Here is a 17,835-nt window from a genome sequence, read left to right on the forward strand (position 1 = left end):
AGCGAAGAAGAGTCTCACCATTAGCCGTTATGGACGACGCATGCCTCTGGCATATTGCATATATATATTTTGTGTTTAAGTAAGTTGGTATACTTAAGAGTAGCAGTCTTTGTGGTGCACGTATATTTAAATATATTCATCCAATATAATATTTTGCAATTCCCAGGATCCGAAACGTAGAGGTATCATCGCACTGGATTAAGAAGGAGGAAAGTTTGTCGGAACCCGGTTTCTTTTTTAAAGAATATGTATATAAATATTCGTGAAGCTCACAACAGTATTATAGACTGTTATTGACACCGTACCGGTGGGGGTGTCAAGAACAATGACATAACTTTTATCAGGGTCAACCATCTGACCTGAGTAGGGCATAGCTTTCATCTTTATTTGCCATGAGAAATTTGACAGGAGGAATTAATTTTTTTTTACAATGCGCACATGCTTAGTTCTTTGTTTTTATTCTCAAACTTTAACTTTAAGGTCCTTTAGGGTCTCATTTAGCATTGCGGTGCGGCTGTACCGTTCATTTTTTTGATCCAGGACAGATTGGCGTCGGGGGAACTGACGGGAAACGTAAAGCCAATTCCCTACAAAATACTAGGCATTGGCCACGTCGTTTGCTTGGTTCGAGTCTTTACTGTTTCCCTTGACATGTTATTTAGTTTCTCTGGCCGAAGCCCTATAATGTATTAGGCTAGTTTGACAGATCGTTTGCTTAGTTCGAGTCCAGAGAAACAGGAAGGCGGCTCTGGAGCCTGAGAATGTTTGGTCAAACAACCAGATTTCCGACGACTGGCCGGAGGGTGTTTTTTTTTGTACAGATTTCAAGTCTAGATTCAGCCAGTTTCGGCTTGGAAAATTTAAGCTGACTAGAAAAGGAATGTAAGGGCGTGTTAGCTTAGCGGAACCTAGCATCGTAAAAGCGGGTTACACCACTTGTTAGAATACTTGATCTGTTTTTTATTTCTGGGGCTTAAATATCGGACGGTTCTTGACCGAAGAAAGGCTTGAGGAGTAGAGAGGAGCACCCCCCAGTATATAAACGTTTTTATTGTCGACTTATTCGACGTCTACGCCGCTAACCAGGTGTTTGGAAAGGAATCACGTGATCCTGTTATACCAAATTTAAAAGTGAGTGCTTGCGTTAATCAGCACAAAGTGACAATTTATTAAAGAAAGCGGATGCCTCAAAAGAAGGTCTAACCATATAAATGAAAGGGGCCAAGAAGAAGGTCTTATTCCAACCCAGCACCGGAAGAGTGAACCGCTTAACAACGCGAGGAAAAACTTACAAAGTGCGGAGTGCGAACGCGCCAAATTCATCTGAAAAAGAGCCGTTGGAGCTCGCCCAGATCCAGCCAGGACAGGTAGAAACCCTGTCCGAAGAAAACAATCTGGACCAAGCCACCGAAATGGAAGGAGCAGGGAGGAAGAGGAGAATCTAGATGAAGATCAAGTGTGCTTCCCCTATATCAAAAACACGAAAAAGACAAGCTAGAGACTGGCGAGAAAAGCGTGAACAGAGGTTTATGAAACTCTTGAGGCAGAACAACGAAATGCAGCGAAGTATGGGCGCCCAGATAAAAGCTCTGAACGCGCAATAGCTGAATTAAGGTCTCCGCCATCCAGGAGACCCGAGCTTTTGAAAGACAACATAAATTCCCAGATGGGCAGCTTGCTTCTAACGTCCCCATTAACTTCGTTAGCGGAATTCAAAAAAGAGGGTCTTCGAGTAGACCGCTGGTTAAAAAATACTTCGAGAAACATGCGTAGCGGCACCAAACTTTAATATTAGTACAAAAATGACTACACCTTGCTGTACTCGGAAATATTCACTGACACACTGAAGAGTGTACGAAAACAAGTAATTAATTGAAAATTTTTAACAGATATGTTGACATAAGAAATATCAAAGCCCAGATTCAATGCGCCAAGAATACAAAATAAACCTTTAAAAACAGAGTTTAACAGCAGTAGAAGTATCAGTCCTGACAGCTCTTCCGATAAATAATGAGTCTCTAATGAGTCAATGGGCGCCTTAAAAAAAGAAGGAAGAAATAAACAACGGAACAGACAACAATAGTCGTACGCAGATTTCTTTTTGCGAAATCATTCCATGAGGTCCGCACCGATTACTTTAAGCCTGTTACGTACGCCCTCCATACAGAAAGATTCAACGACGATTATTAAGTCGGAGGGAGGGGTGCATTTGACTAACCATACTCGGGCTAATAAAGTCAAAATGAATTGCAATTCAGCAACTTACTGGTGTCGCGTGCCAGAACAACGGCCACGATTGACCTACTAATAACTGGCAAAGTGCAGCCGGCCGTTGACTCCAAAAAAATAGGATAATGGCAGCTAAGTAAAAGCTCTACTAGAGTATAAAAGACCTTAGACGATTAGACCATTCTGGTGCCTTGCTGACGGAAGCCAGTCGTCCACGGAGTCCTCTGCCTCCAGGATCAGCCACCGGCCAATCCAATCAATCTAAGCTAAATTAAACTTATGCATAACCAATGTCTAATAGACTTATACAATACAACCGGAACACAAATGAAAATCAAAAACATTGGAAGCATCCCAAAATGCATTGAAATACATTCAAATTAAGTGAATCGATAGAGCTGATCCTAATAAATAATTGGCGAAGACGAGTCTCACCACCAGCCGTTGCGAACGACGCGTGCCTCAGGCTAATATATATTTTGTGTTTAAGTGAATTGGTATACTTAAGGCAGCAGCCTTTTATTGCACGCATATTTATATATATATATATATTTTGCAAATCCCAAAATCCGGAGCTTTGAGATCTCATCGCACTGGATTGAAAAGGGGGTAAGTTTGTCGGATCCTTGTTCCTTTCCTAAAGCATACGTATACAAATATTTGTGCAGTCAGAATAGTTTTGGCGGCGAGTATCAGCCTTGTAGTTGTATGCTTAATTGCAAGAGTTTTCGGACCGATTAAAATTTGGCATTAATAATGTCTTTGAGGATAGACACATTTGTTCTAGATCCTTTCTACATGCTTATTAATTATTAATTGTTTCTTGTTGTTGTTGCAGCTCGAACGCCTTTTCGATGTATTCATTTTAAATTCCCTAAACGACATTCCGTTTTTCAGGTATTAGGGGGAGTTACTTGACTACGAACTGTTGCCTCATTTCTAATTATTTGATTCTTATTCCGCTCGAGCTGTTTCAGCAATTCTTTTGTGTCGTCCTCCGCTGAGGGAGTTTTACCAAAATGCTTCGTATTTCCACCTATTGTGTTTAGTAACCTCCTTTCTTTTAGATCATTTCTTACAAGTAAATGTCAATAAAGTATAATCGTTGGAGGTAATTTATTAGGGATGATCAGCTGTGCTACGCCTCTGATCACAGCTTTCAATAGTTGGGCATCGCAACGAACATAGAAAACAAAAACAAACAGTGAAATGATCAAACAATAGTCTTTTCCACGGCTGAAATACAAACGCCTTCTTCACCCATCCTAATCCATATTATTGGGTTTCATTCCGCACAGGAACCTGGTCGGTAAATGCTCCCATTTCTATTTATCCCGATCCAGCGGTTCTGAAGTGGACCACTCTAACTAATCGCTAAGACTTCGTCGCTCCGTCACACGCGCAACCGTCAAAATGGCCCTAACAACTTCCCAAATTGCCCTAAAAAAATTTATTGAGGTCTCAGACCGTGAATTTATGGGACCGCATCAAGGCGAAGTGCGACGAATGCACCGGGTGCAAAGCAGAAGCCGGAGACAGTGCAGCTGATAGCTTACCGATTCTCAAAGATAAACACGGCTAATGCTATTCCGTTTACGAGAGATGTGGAGTTCAGATGGCGAACATGAGCTACCCAAGTTCAAGCTCGTCCCACCCAGACCTACATTTTCTCTAACTGTCGGCAGCCGCCGTGCGATACCATGGTTTTTTACTTTAGATTATCTGCGGTGGCCGATTTTTAGGGATCTGTTTACGGTCATTTATATAAATAATCCTAGACTGACGCCAGTCGAAAAACTCTTTCACCTGAATGCCAAAACAAATAGCGATTCACACACTATAGTTTCGAACTCTCTTCATACTAACGATGGCATTCGCTCAGCCTGGGTTATGCTTACTGAGCGTTTCGAAAACAAGCGGTTGTAAGTAAATTGCCAATTAAGAAAAGGGTAGCACCCCAAGGCCAAAGGGTGTGACCTGTGTAAGAAAAAAAACCATCCGAATCGCTCATGTTGACGATTTCACAAGGCGACGAGCGGTCGGCATATATGCAGAGAAACAGCTGTGTCTAAGTCCTAGACGGGGTACAGTTCCGCACCGACATAGCTGACATCTGTCACCTGGGGTCGAATTTTGAGGCAAGCTTTATTTCTGAGCGGCTTGCCAAGTGGGTATTTTAGTGCCCGAGTCCTCGAAAAGGGCGAGGGAGAGGCGTCCATTCTTGCTGGCATAAGCTACGTAGTATTTGGGTCGTGGGATCCTGGTAAGCCTCTCTTCTCTCCAACATAATAAGAATATATATTTAAGGTGCCCGGAAAAATAATATTAGTGCGTAAAGTTCTTCAGTCGTTAGTCCACACTGCCCCACAACCTAAGCTGTTGCTTGATCGCTATACGATCGGGCTGTGTTTCAGCCATATTCCCTCCCTCTTACACGTTCGTGTGCCAATGGATCGTCGCGGGCCGCGCAATACGATCCCCTATTGTCAAGGTTGTCCGTCGAAAGTTATGTCATTGTTATTGAACTGCTCCACTTCTTGCATCAGCACGCCCCCCTATCAATTTATTAAGTAATATGTATGTCTGCATATGCCGTGAATAAGCAATATAGAGTGGGCTAAAGCATATGTAATCTACATGAAAATTATTAATTAGCGGAGTGTATTGAACTAACCACCGGTAAGGTGCGCACATCAGCAAAACGCTGACTATTCACGACTACAAACGACGCTCAGAGGGCTCATGCAATTGAACATACAACTTGTATAACTTCAAGGCTGATACTCGTCGATGAAAGAATAATAACAGTCAATAAAATGTTGCACGAATATTTATATATGTATGTTTTAAGAAAGGAACCGGGTTCCGATAAACGTACCCCCTTTTCAATCCAGTGCGACGAGATCTCTCCCTTCCTGATCCTGGGAATTGCAATATATTATCGATTCACTTGATCTGAAAATGTAATTAAATGCATTTTCGAATGGTTCCACTGGTTTTGATTTTCTCTTGTGTTCTAGTTGTATTTTATGAGGCTATTGACCTTAGGTTATGCATAATTTCTTTTTAGCCTTAGTTTGATAGACACACTTATAATGCACCACTATTTTTTTGAAGTATGCTTTTGGTCAGTACGGCTCTGATCGAATGGCTTATACAGCTGAACAATCCTCAGGAGCATCAGGATCACGAGTACTGAGGCCACAAACGTCATTCTTTGTTTATAATGGCGGCGTTGGTCCGACACATGAATTCTTTCGAGCTATTTGTGTCCTCCTGGGCTGCTGGATCCTGGTGGCTGATCCTGGAGGCAGAGGACTCCGTGGATGACTGTCCCTTGGAATGTCGCCTTTCCTCGGAGCCGGTGGCTTCCGTCACCAAGACACCAGATTGGATTCTCCCCCTTTTTCTAATCGTCTAAGGTCTTTTATACCCTAGTAGAGCTTTTACTTAGCTGCCATTTTAAAACGGATAAACTTGATTACTATATCTCGGTATCCGATATCTTTGGAGTCAACTTTGCCAGCTACCGGGGTATGGTTACCAGCAGAGCGTTCGTGGCCGTTGTTCTGGCCACGCGACACCAATAAGTTGGCGAATTGCAATTCGTTTTGACTTTATTAGCCCGAGTATGGTTGGTCAAATGCACCCCTCCCTCCGACTTAATAATCGTCGTTGAATCTTTCTATACGGAGGGCGTACGTAACAGGCTTGAAGTAATCGGTGCGGACCGCATGGAATGATTTCGCAAAAAAGAACCTGCGTACGACTATAGTTGTCTGTTCCGTTGTTTATTTCTTCCTTCTTTTTCTAAGGCACCCATTGACGTGTGGCTTCGACCCACTTCTGTGATCAAGAGACTCATATTTTATCGGAAGAGCTGTCAGGACTGATAATTCTACTATGTTTTAAAGGTGTATTCTGTACTCTTGGCGCATTAAATCTGAGCTTGGGACAATAGACGACCCCATATTTGATAAAAATTTTCAATTAGTTACTTGTTTTCGTACGCTCTTCAGTGTGTCAGTGAATATTTCCGAGTAAAGCAAGATGTAGTCATTTTTGTACTATTATTAAAGTTTGGTGGCGCTGCGCTTGTTTTTTGAAGTATTTTGTAACCAGCGGTCAACTTGGAGACCTCCATTTAGCTTGCGCTCCATTAACTCCTTGGATTTTATTAGGTCACTTCCGGTAGTGGAAAACGCTCGTTCCATCTCCTGCGTCAACGAATAGTAGTGAGAAGGGCTGGCTTTATCGAGTGGAATATGTTTATTAAAGATAATGAGGTTGGATATAATATTACATTTTCAATTCTAACTTAAAGCACTCTGTCCACGTTCTGCTCTTGAGTACGACTCTTTCTCGATTATTCTATCATTATCATGTCTGTTAACACTACCAAAAAGGGACTTAACAACACTATTCTAGGGCAGATAATTATATTCTAAATTAAGCGCTGTTCACAGTCGGCCTCTCCTGACAAAATCTCTGCGCAGGGTCCTCTCCTCGCAGGATTCGTGGGGGGATCATCTTCTAGATCGTCATCTTCATCTGGCTCCTCTGGTGGCAGCTCACACCAGCGTATCATCTTGTCGGACGAATACACCGACTTGTATTGTCTCCGCTTCCGTTGTGCGTTAGGGATATCTTCAACAAGATATCTGTCGTTCGGCAGGACCTTGTTGATTATGAAAGGACCTTTATAGCGAGGCTCCAATTTGCGGGATGTGCCCGTGCTGAATGGCTCATTCTCGACCAGTACAAGTTCTCCAAGGCTGTAAGCAGTTGGTGTTCTTCAGGATATCTCTGGGTTCATACCCATACAGGAGCTGAAATGGGGAGCATTTAGTTGTACTATATATCATGGTATTGATGATCCACTGGATTGATCGGATGTTGTCATCCCAACGCTTATCAATGTCATTTGAAGGCAACAACATTGACAAGATGATTCGGTTTGTTCGCTCTGCGTGACCATTGGGTGTTCTTCCGGCATTTAAGATGTGTTTCACTTTATTTGATTTGCAGTACTTCTCGAAGTCTTTGGATGTAAAAGCTGTTCCGCGATCGGTGACGATGAGATCTGGCATTCCCAAGTAGATGGTAACTTCTTGCAGGTCATCCAGGACATGTTTGGGTGCTGTACTTTTTACCGCTCGAACGATATTGAACTTGTAAATACATCGACTATTACGAGAATATGTTCGTTTCTCTTGGAACTCTTCGGTAATGGCCCCAGGTGGTCTATGTTTATCGTGGAAAATGGAATCGGCTTGATGTCATCGTAGTGGTATTGACCACTCTGACATCCACCTGGTGTTTTATAAAACGCACAACCTACACATGACTTGATGTAGCTTTTGACAGAGTTTCGCATTCGAAGGAACGAAGACAGATTTAGAATTCGTACCATTGTCTTATCTGTGCTGTCTAATCTCAACTGCTTCGGCACAACCCATAACAAATTTTTGTTATGCTTTCGAAACATGCGATCTTGCTCTATCACATACTCTTCGGATTCGGCTTTCTTTTTCATCTTCATCTGCAACCATTTTCTGAATATTCTCGTCCTGCAGCTGTATAGAAAATAGCCAATCCTCTTCGTCGATTAATGTCTTTGCTATCTTCAGACATGCGGTATCAATCTCTCGAGCGTCCCCAAATGAAGCTTGACTAGTGGGTCTACGTGGTTCATCTGCGTTCCTGCTCGATAAACGATGTCTATGTCGAATTCCTGAATACGCAACCACTATCTTCCGATCCGGGGTATCAGTTCTCTCTTCTTCATCGTTGTTTTCGGGGCATTACAGTCGGTGATAACTTTTATCTTCTTGCCATAAATGTAGTATTTAAGTTCGTAGCTGTGATAGTTTTTCTCCGGTTTGGAAGTAGCTCGGCTATAATAAGCGATTGGTTTCAGCTGATGCTCGTCATGTTGTAGCAAAACTCCGGCTAAACCAACGGCACTGGCATCCGTATGTAGTTCATGCTCTGCGTCTAAGCGATAGCTGGTGACAACTGGATTTGAGATTAGGCATTTCTTCAACTAGTCGAAGGCTTCTTCTTGTGGTGTTTTCCATGTAAACGGATGATTCGTGCGCAATAGGATTATCAATGGCGCTGAAATTACGGCATAGCCAGAAACAAACTTGCGGAAGTAGCCAGTGATACCCAAAAACTTTCTGACGTCGGTTACATTGGCTCGTGTCGGAAACATGGGGCTGATTCCTTCTTCTTGTATCTGGTAACCAAGAAATGTTATTGACTGCTTATTTACCTCACATTTTTCCACGTTTAACTTTAGTCCGCACTCCTTTAGAACTTTCAGGATCCTCTCAAGCTTCTCGTACATCTCATCAAATGTTTGGCTGCCAATAAGGATGTCGTCCATGTAGTGAATCATGTCGCCTTTCTGCACTCTCTTTTGTAACTCTGCCATAAGTCGATTGAAAACCGCAGGTGCGTTCTTCAATACGTACGGAAATCGTTTAAGCTCGTACAATCCATCTGTGGTGATGAATGCTATAAATTTTCGGCTCTCTGGTGCTATCTCTATTTGATAGTCTCCACTGTTCAGGTAAAGGGATGAAAAGTTTTTAAATCTTTTCGCTTCCTGCAGACGGTCTTCGATGTTCGGCACTGGGAAATTCTCCTTCTTGATCAGGCGGCGGTAATCGACGCACATTCGATCGCTACCATTTGGCTTCTTGATGAGGACCACCGGACTGGCGTTTTCTGACGTTGACAACGTGATGATATCCTCCTGCCTTAGCAGCTCGTCGACCATTCTGCTAACAATTCTCTTCTTTGGCTCGGAAACTCGGTATGGGGCTTGGGAGGAGGAAGGCACCGAAATCTGTAAACAGATTGTGGAGGTTCTTGGTTATGGAAGTTTCGAACTACGAAATTTTTTTTCAAATTCCGAAACATTATGAATGGAAAAACATGCAAAAGTAGTCAAGCTATCTACAGAACCAATTGAGCAGTGAAAAGGTCCTGGGCATGTAATAGAATATGCAGCGAATGTCTTTCAATTCGAAACAAAGTTTCATCGAATACCGAAAGAAGTATCGGATGGAGATTGAGTTCCAACTAAGAGAGAGCTACTAGGCATATTGATGGCAATATTTGACCCATTTGGCTTGATTGCGGATTATCATATATCTGCCAAAATTCTTTTACTGAATATGGTACAACTTGGGATGAGGCTATACCAACAGGGTTACATCAAATTTGGAACTACTGGCTCTCAGAAATATGTCATATGCACCATTTCAAAATTCTGCGAACTTAAATTGTTATGAAAAATTGGAAATAAATATTTTTGTCAACGCAAGCCTTTGCCTTTGCAGTTGATGTTGAAAAAAACGCGTTTAGCTCCGAGGAAACTCCTTTCTATTCCTAGATTGAAACTGCAAGCTGCCATTTTTTGGGTAAGATTAAATCGCCTGATACTGAACACCCTAAGCTACCTATTCAAAACTGTACTGCAGTGGCCACCGAATTGCTGAGATCTTAGCCAGTAATACGTCAACACAATGGAACTGGGTACCGTCATCTTTGAACACCGTGGACGCTGCCCCTCGTTTAAGTTATTTACCAAAAATATGTAACGACAGTCCTTGGATACTTGGTCCAACCTTCTTGAAATCGCCACGATCAGACTGGCCACAAATGATTGACATAGCCTCATCGGAACCTTTGGAAGAGGAACTTTCCGAACGCAAAATTCTAAGGTGTCAGGTACGAGTCTCAGTAATAGATTTCAATCAATTCTCTTCTTATAGTAATCTGAAGCGCGTTGTGCCCTGGGTAATGCGTGGGTAAAGAATTTGGCTTAAACTCCGTCCAAATATCCAACGGATCTTTGACTGCCGACGAACTTTCTGATGCCGAATTTGAGATATGTAGACTGGTCCAGCTAAGCAACAAAGTGATGTTAAAGGATAGTGCAATTTATGGAATTTCGCCTTACATAGATACAAATGTTCGGGACGACCACCTATTCTACTTCCGAAGGATCACAAAGTGTCCACCCTCATCATGAGATACTTTCATGTAAAATATCATCATCAAAATCAAGCGGTTATGATCACGAAAGTCGACAAAAGTTTTGGCTTCCTCACGCCTGGAAATTCCTTAACAAAGTAACGCTCGAACGTTTAAGATGTATCCGAGGATTACCAAAAACTCCACAGATGGGTCAGTTGCCACCTGATCGTCTGACTCCCTACGTCTGGCCATTTACACATACAGAGGTGGATTTGTTTGGTCCACTGACCGTATCAGTCGGTCGCCGCCACGAAAAGCGCTGGACAGTTATTTTTACTTGCATAACATGCAGAGCAACTCATCTTGAACTAGCTGCAAACCTTTCCACAGATGCATTTATAATATATCTGCGAAATTTCGTTAACCGTAGGGGAACACCTATAATTATTCGAAGCGATAACGGGACAAACTTAATCGGTGCTAATAACGAGCTCAAGGTTCATGAGAGTTTGTTGGATTTAGGTGACATAGCGGTCGAAGCGGCTCAAAGGGGTATTAAGTGGATCGTAAACTGCTCACTTCAACCTAACTCCGGTGGATGTTGGGAAAGGTTAATTTAAATCAAAAAGGAATTGTTGAAAAAAACTTTACGCGATATTTACCCACGCGTGGAGTCCCTACAGTCAATATTGATAGAAGCGGAAAACATTCTGAATGCGCGATCTTTAACTGAAATACCCTTAACACATGAGGCAGAAGATCCTTTGACACCGTAAGCACAAATTCAACGCAAACCGTGGGGTTTGCATACACCCATCGGATAAAACTATTTGCCTAAGGAAGCAATGGAGGATCGCTCAAGTCCTTAAGGATCGCTTATGGAAGAGGTGGATAGTGGAGTATCTCCCTCAACCCATATGTAGATCTAAATGACACCAGAAGACAACTCCATTTCAAGAGGACGACTTAGTACTTATAATGGACGCCACTGCACCGAGAAGTACTTGGAAAAAAGAAAGAGTCGTAAAGGTGTTTGTCGGAAAGGATCAACAAGTTCGTTCTGCTGACGTCAAAACTGAAGATAGCGTGCTATGTCGACCAACATACAACTTAATTAAACTTCAGTTAAGTGGTGAGTCCCAGGACGATTCACGGGGAGGGAGGATGTAAGGATTTGTTATTTAATTCCAGAAAAAGATGTATTATTATTTGGTATTTAATTTTTTCGGTATTTTGATTCGACATGAAAAGGAAAAAAATGCGATTTGTAATGATCTGATCATACTGGCAATGTGAAGAAAATTGTGGTAAAAAGTAGACGCGCTAATAAAGCACAAAATTGAAACGCTGAAAACGCTCGGATTTCGTCCTTATGGTTGATCTTTCACTCCTTCTTTGATTATAGTGGCGGCGATGGTCTGACACATGAGATTCTTTCGAGCTATTTAAAGGGCTCCTGGATTCTGGTCACTGATTCTGGAGGCAGAGGACTCCGTCGACGACTGCCCCTGGGAAAGTCGCCTTTCCTGGACGCTGGCGGCAAGACACCAAATTGGATTCTCCCCTTTTTTCTAATCGTCTAAGGTCTTTTATACCGTAGCAGAGCTTTTCCTAGGCTGCCAGTTTGGATCGGATAAACAAGGTGTTTCCACCTAGGGTTACTAGCTCTCGGTATCTGATATCTTTGGAGGTATGGTTACCAGTAGGTCGATCGTGGCCGTTGTTCTGGCCACGCGACACCAGTAAGTTGCCGAACTGCCATTTCTTTTGACTTTATTAGCCTGAGTCTGAATAATCAAATGCACCCCTTCCTCCGACTCAAGATTCGTCGTTGTTTATCTTATTCGTTGTAGCCGCTGAATCTAAAAAGCTCTGTCAGTTTACCTTCCGTTCTCCGAGAACGCACAGATAGAAATTCTGGTCGCGAATTTCTCACACAGTTGACACGTCCCTAGATAAGCATCTCACAAAATTTTGTGAGGTGGAAGATCTGTTATTAAAAGTGGCAAAATCTTCCGATGTGACCTGGTGATTGGTATATATTTGGTTTCTTTTCCTTCAGTCGAATTTAAATGAAAACAAAAGAATACCAGAACGCCACTGATACTGAATAACATATAATAACATCGTCCGTTCAACAGCTGATTGGTATATATTTAGTATTTTTCCCTTGCCCTGAAATAATAAAAAAAACAAAATTAAAAACATCCTCCGTCCCAAAGCAGATTAATATACATATGATTTTAATATTATTCGTTGGTTTAAATATAGTCAGAATATACTAAAATCCATAAAAATTCATATTTGGTATTTTTCCCCTTAAATTGTTTCTAAGTCTAAGTAATAGCAGCAGTAAAATAATAAAGTACCAAAATCAGTCAAAATTATAGCATACCATAATCTACATATTGGGCGTTCTTTTACAAACCAAACGGATTTGGCGAAAAAAAATTTCACATTTTTGAATTTTTAGGTATACTTTTCGGAAAATAAGTAACCAGGTGTATCAGGATTTGGCGGAAAAAAATTAATTTTTAGTTACAATTTTTCTAAATTTGTAAAAGAGCTAGTTTTTAAAAACTACCCTATGTTTGCAAGTCTATATGTCCTACTGCAGTTATCTTATTGATTTTATGTCTTTTCCATAGCATTCTCTAAGCCCTCTATTTTTAAATAATTTTTTTTAAACACACAAAATTTTTAATTTTCTAATTTTTTATAGGTTGGAGCCAATTTTTTACCCGTTACTCGTAAACTAAAAGGGTATACAAGATTCGTTGGAAAGTATGTGACATGTAGAAGGAAGCTTTTCTTGATCAGGATCACTAGCCGAATCGATCTTGCCATGTCCATCTGTCCGTATGAACGCTGAGATCTCGGAAGCTATAACAGCTAGGACAGCCAGACTTGGCATGCAGGTTCCTGGGCTTCCAGCGCAGCGCACGTTTGTTTCAGCGGAGTGCCGCGCCGACTCTGTAGCGCTTACAGTTTATATGATAAAAACAAAATTTTAACTGAAGTGGATTTGTGTCATAAATACCTATCGACTTTCGACTGACCTAAAAAAATTTGCCACGCCCATTCTAACAGCCACAAACGGCTTAAACGCTTAAATCTGTCTGCCGCCCACATAAAATCTACTGAAATAGCCAGTCGGTGGCGCCCTAAAATATCACTTTGCTGGGTATATATCTCCATTTTCCTTTTGCTCCTTTAAGCTATGTATATACATTACATTAAATTTGATATCTTGAAAACAAAAAATGGCTCAAACCTATAAAAAAAAACCATTTTAGTTGAAGAATAGAGGCTTATTCAAATATAAAATTTTTTTTGTGCGGGCAATAGTTAAACTTATTGTTTTAATTAAAACTTGTTTTTGTTTTAAAGAAATTAAAAATTTTGTATGTTTAAAAATATTTAAAGAGTATAGGTTTTATATGCAAAAAACATGACATCAATCGGATAACTACAGATGAAGATATAGACTTGCAAACAGAGTGTACTTTTTGAAAACTAGATTTTTTTTTAAAACTTAAAAAGATTATGACTAAAAAATAATTTTTTTTTTGTACTTATTTATCGAATATTATATGTAAAAAAGTTTCAGCAAATCAAAAATGTCAACTTAAAAAAGGTGTTCGGTTTGTAAAACAACGGCACATATAAAACAAGAAAGAATGCTTTTATGGCGCCACATACCGGCTTTTTCAGTAGATGTTATATTGGCGGCAGACAGATTTAAACGCTTAAACCGTTTGTGGGCGTTAGAGTGGATATATATGAGAAAGACATTTCATTGAAAATTTCGTTGCTATAATGGGTATAAAAAGGAATAAATACCATAGCCTTTCCACGGGTGAAATACAAACGCCTTTTTCACCCATCCTAATCCTTATTTTTGGGTTGCATTCCGCACAGGAACCTGGCCGATCCGTAATCCCATTTCTATGTATTCCTATGTGTATTTTTTGATTGTCGACACCTCGTTCCAGAAGTGGACCAGGTTTCATAGTTTTATTGTGACTTAAACAAAAACGAACAGATTTTGAACCAAAAGTAGTCCAGAAAGAGCTAATCAGGGCACGCGGCCGCGTAACAGCCTCCGACAGTTTGTGGTATGATAAACGACTTCCTCTTATCCTACCATACGAATGTTCACTCTCGGGGCTTTTGGTAAAATGTACGCATCTCATTTTATTATATGGCGGTAATCAGATAGTGGTGCGTCTCACCCGGTCCAGATACTTTGTCCCGAGAATAAAGATCGTGGCCGTTGTTCTGGCCACGCGACACCAGTAAGTTGCCGAACTGCCATTTCTTTTGACTTTATTAGCCTGAGTCTGAATAATCAAATGCACCCCTTCCTCCGACTCAAGATTCGTCGTTGTTTATCTTATTCGTTGTAGCCGCTGAATCTAAAAAGCTCTGTCAGTTTACCTTCCGTTCTCCGAGAACGCACAGATAGAAATTCTGGTCGCGAATTTCTCACACAGTTGACACGTCCCTAGATAAGCATCTCACAAAATTTTGTGAGGTGGAAGATCTGTTATTAAAAGTGGCAAAATCTTCCGATGTGACCTGGTGATTGGTATATATTTGGTTTCTTTTCCTTCAGTCGAATTTAAATGAAAACAAAAGAATACCAGAACGCCACTGATACTGAATAACATATAATAACATCGTCCGTTCAACAGCTGATTGGTATATATTTAGTATTTTTCCCTTGCCCTGAAATAATAAAAAAAACAAAATTAAAAACATCCTCCGTCCCAAAGCAGATTAATATACATATGATTTTAATATTATTCGTTGGTTTAAATATAGTCAGAATATACTAAAATCCATAAAAATTCATATTTGGTATTTTTCCCCTTAAATTGTTTCTAAGTCTAAGTAATAGCAGCAGTAAAATAATAAAGTACCAAAATCAGTCAAAATTATAGCATACCATAATCTACATATTGGGCGTTCTTTTACAAACCAAACGGATTTGGCGAAAAAAAATTTCACATTTTTGAATTTTTAGGTATACTTTTCGGAAAATAAGTAACCAGGTGTATCAGGATTTGGCGGAAAAAAATTAATTTTTAGTTACAATTTTTCTAAGTTTGTAAAAGAGCTAGTTTTTAAAAACTACCCTATGTTTGCAAGTCTATATGTCCTACTGCAGTTATCTTATTGATTTTATGTCTTTTCCATAGCATTCTCTAAGCCCTCTATTTTTAAATAATTTTTTTTAAACACACAAAATTTTTAATTTTCTAATTTTTTATAGGTTGGAGCCAATTTTTTACCCGTTACTCGTAAACTAAAAGGGTATACAAGATTCGTTGGAAAGTATGTGACATGTAGAAGGAAGCTTTTCTTGATCAGGATCACTAGCCGAATCGATCTTGCCATGTCCATCTGTCCGTATGAACGCTGAGATCTCGGAAGCTATAACAGCTAGGACAGCCAGACTTGGCATGCAGGTTCCTGGGCTTCCAGCGCAGCGCACGTTTGTTTCAGCGGAGTGCCGCGCCGACTCTGTAGCGCTTACAGTTTATATGATAAAAACAAAATTTTAACTGAAGTGGATTTGTGTCATAAATACCTATCGACTTTCGACTGACCTAAAAAAATTTGCCACGCCCATTCTAACAGCCACAAACGGCTTAAACGCTTAAATCTGTCTGCCGCCCACATAAAATCTACTGAAATAGCCAGTCGGTGGCGCCCTAAAATATCACTTTGCTGGGTATATATCTCCATTTTCCTTTTGCTCCTTTAAGCTATGTATATACATTACATTAAATTTGATATCTTGAAAACAAAAAATGGCTCAAACCTATAAAAAAAAACCATTTTAGTTGAAGAATAGAGGCTTATTCAAATATAAAATTTTTTTTGTGCGGGCAATAGTTAAACTTATTGTTTTAATTAAAACTTGTTTTTGTTTTAAAGAAATTAAAAATTTTGTATGTTTAAAAATATTTAAAGAGTATAGGTTTTATATGCAAAAAACATGACATCAATCGGATAACTACAGATGAAGATATAGACTTGCAAACAGAGTGTACTTTTTGAAAACTAGATTTTTTTTTAAAACTTAAAAAGATTATGACTAAAAAATAATTTTTTTTTTGTACTTATTTATCGAATATTATATGTAAAAAAGTTTCAGCAAATCAAAAATGTCAACTTAAAAAAGGTGTTCGGTTTGTAAAACAACGGCACATATAAAACAAGAAAGAATGCTTTTATGGCGCCACATACCGGCTTTTTCAGTAGATGTTATATTGGCGGCAGACAGATTTAAACGCTTAAACCGTTTGTGGGCGTTAGAGTGGATATATATGAGAAAGACATTTCATTGAAAATTTCGTTGCTATAATGGGTATAAAAAGGAATAAATACCATAGCCTTTCCACGGGTGAAATACAAACGCCTTTTTCACCCATCCTAATCCTTATTTTTGGGTTGCATTCCGCACAGGAACCTGGCCGATCCGTAATCCCATTTCTATGTATTCCTATGTGTATTTTTTGATTGTCGACACCTCGTTCCAGAAGTGGACCAGGTTTCATAGTTTTATTGTGACTTAAACAAAAACGAACAGATTTTGAACCAAAAGTAGTCCAGAAAGAGCTAATCAGGGCACGCGGCCGCGTAACAGCCTCCGACAGTTTGTGGTATGATAAACGACTTCCTCTTATCCTACCATACGAATGTTCACTCTCGGGGCTTTTGGTAAAATGTACGCATCTCATTTTATTATATGGCGGTAATCAGATAGTGGTGCGTCTCACCCGGTCCAGATACTTTGTCCCGAGAATAAAGAACGTGGTGAAGGCAGTAGTTAACTCCTGCAAGGTCTGCGTATCCACTGATGGGAAGTTTTTCGAAAAAGCGAGTTTCCTCTTCCCGTCCATTCACGTACACAGGGAAGGACTACGCTGGCGCGTTTGATATAAAAAATTGTCTCATTACAAAAGGGTATGTGTTGGTTTTCGTTTGCTTTTGTATAAAGGCCATCCATCTAGAGCCTACACCCGACTTAACAACTGAAAAATGTATTGCCGCCTTTGCTCGTTTCGTATCTAGAAGAGGGTGTCCTCGGCAAGTCCAATCCGACAATGAAAAGACCTTTTTGAAAGCCGTTAAAGAGTCTGTGAGTAATGCTCATAGTAATCAGCAGCTCACCTTGCAATTCATTCCTCCCGGGGCACCCCATATGGGCGGCCTATGGAAAGGTGGTGTCAAGAGCTTCAAGTCTTTGTGTTACAAGTAAACCGCTACACGGAAGTAAACCTTTGAAGAGCTATCCACCCTCCTAGCGAAAATCGAAGCTTATCTAAACTCTAGATTGCTATCTCCTATGTCCAAGATCCAACTGTTCTTTTAGCGTTGACACCAGGGCACTTTCTTGTCGGAGGACCTCTTCTGTCCGTTGTGGAACCTTAGCTAAGGGAAGGATGATTGCCTTAAGAAGTTCCCCAAGGTAGACGATGGATAGCAGACGTACGGGAGATATTCAAAAATGAGAAAGAGTCAGAGGTTATCAAAGCTGAGCACAGTAAAGCGGCTGCGGGCAGTGCTGATAAACAAGTACTGCCCAAACTGTATTGCACA

The 17,835-nt window shown here is 40.4% G+C and overlaps 1 protein-coding gene and 1 long non-coding RNA gene across 16 annotated transcripts in view; one reads left to right on the forward strand and one right to left on the reverse strand.

Moving 5' to 3' along the window:
- Positions 1–9,428: 9,428 nt before the first annotated feature.
- On the forward strand, positions 9,429–16,017 carry LOC108022036 (uncharacterized). Of its 8 annotated transcripts, none has more exons than XR_007764871.1 (3): positions 9,429–9,662; positions 9,723–9,972; positions 10,017–11,575. XR_007764871.1 is itself a non-coding variant. In XM_017090882.2 (2 exons), exons 1-2 carry the CDS (start codon positions 9,904–9,906, stop codon positions 10,839–10,841), a joined length of 702 nt encoding a protein of 233 aa, XP_016946371.1. In that variant the 5' UTR covers positions 9,849–9,903; the 3' UTR covers positions 10,842–11,575. The 8 variants fall into 8 exon arrangements, 1 of the variants encoding a protein (XP_016946371.1); XR_007764873.1 differs by having other exon boundaries at positions 10,059–11,575; XR_006367521.2 differs by having other exon boundaries at positions 9,431–9,662; positions 9,723–9,965.
- LOC127011664 (uncharacterized) overlaps positions 12,323–17,835 on the reverse strand; it is an 84,957-nt gene continuing 79,444 nt past the window's right edge. For 5 of the 8 annotated variants that reach the window (XR_007764878.1, XR_007764879.1, XR_007764880.1 and 2 more), the window contains 2 exons: positions 14,065–14,952; positions 12,323–12,396 (listed from right to left, as the gene is read on the reverse strand). This is a non-coding gene — a long non-coding RNA (uncharacterized LOC127011664). The remainder of the gene's footprint in view (positions 12,397–14,064; positions 14,953–17,835) is intronic. The other 3 variants (XR_007764875.1, XR_007764882.1, XR_007764877.1) reach the window with 1 other exon arrangement.

This window comes from Drosophila biarmipes, unplaced genomic scaffold, assembly GCF_025231255.1.
Source record: "Drosophila biarmipes strain raj3 unplaced genomic scaffold, RU_DBia_V1.1 ptg000005l, whole genome shotgun sequence".
Lineage (NCBI taxonomy): Eukaryota > Metazoa > Arthropoda > Insecta > Diptera > Drosophilidae > Drosophila > Drosophila biarmipes.

Excerpts from the sequence above, each read along its gene's own strand:
- LOC108022036 (XM_017090882.2), top strand. The coding sequence starts at position 9,904 with ATGATTGACATAGCCTCATCGGAACCTTTGGAAGAGGAACTTTCCGAA. Across the intron at positions 9,973-10,208 it reads GCAAAATTCTAAGGTGTCAG|ATACAAATGTTCGGGACGAC; the intron begins GTACGAGTCTCA and ends CGCCTTACATAG.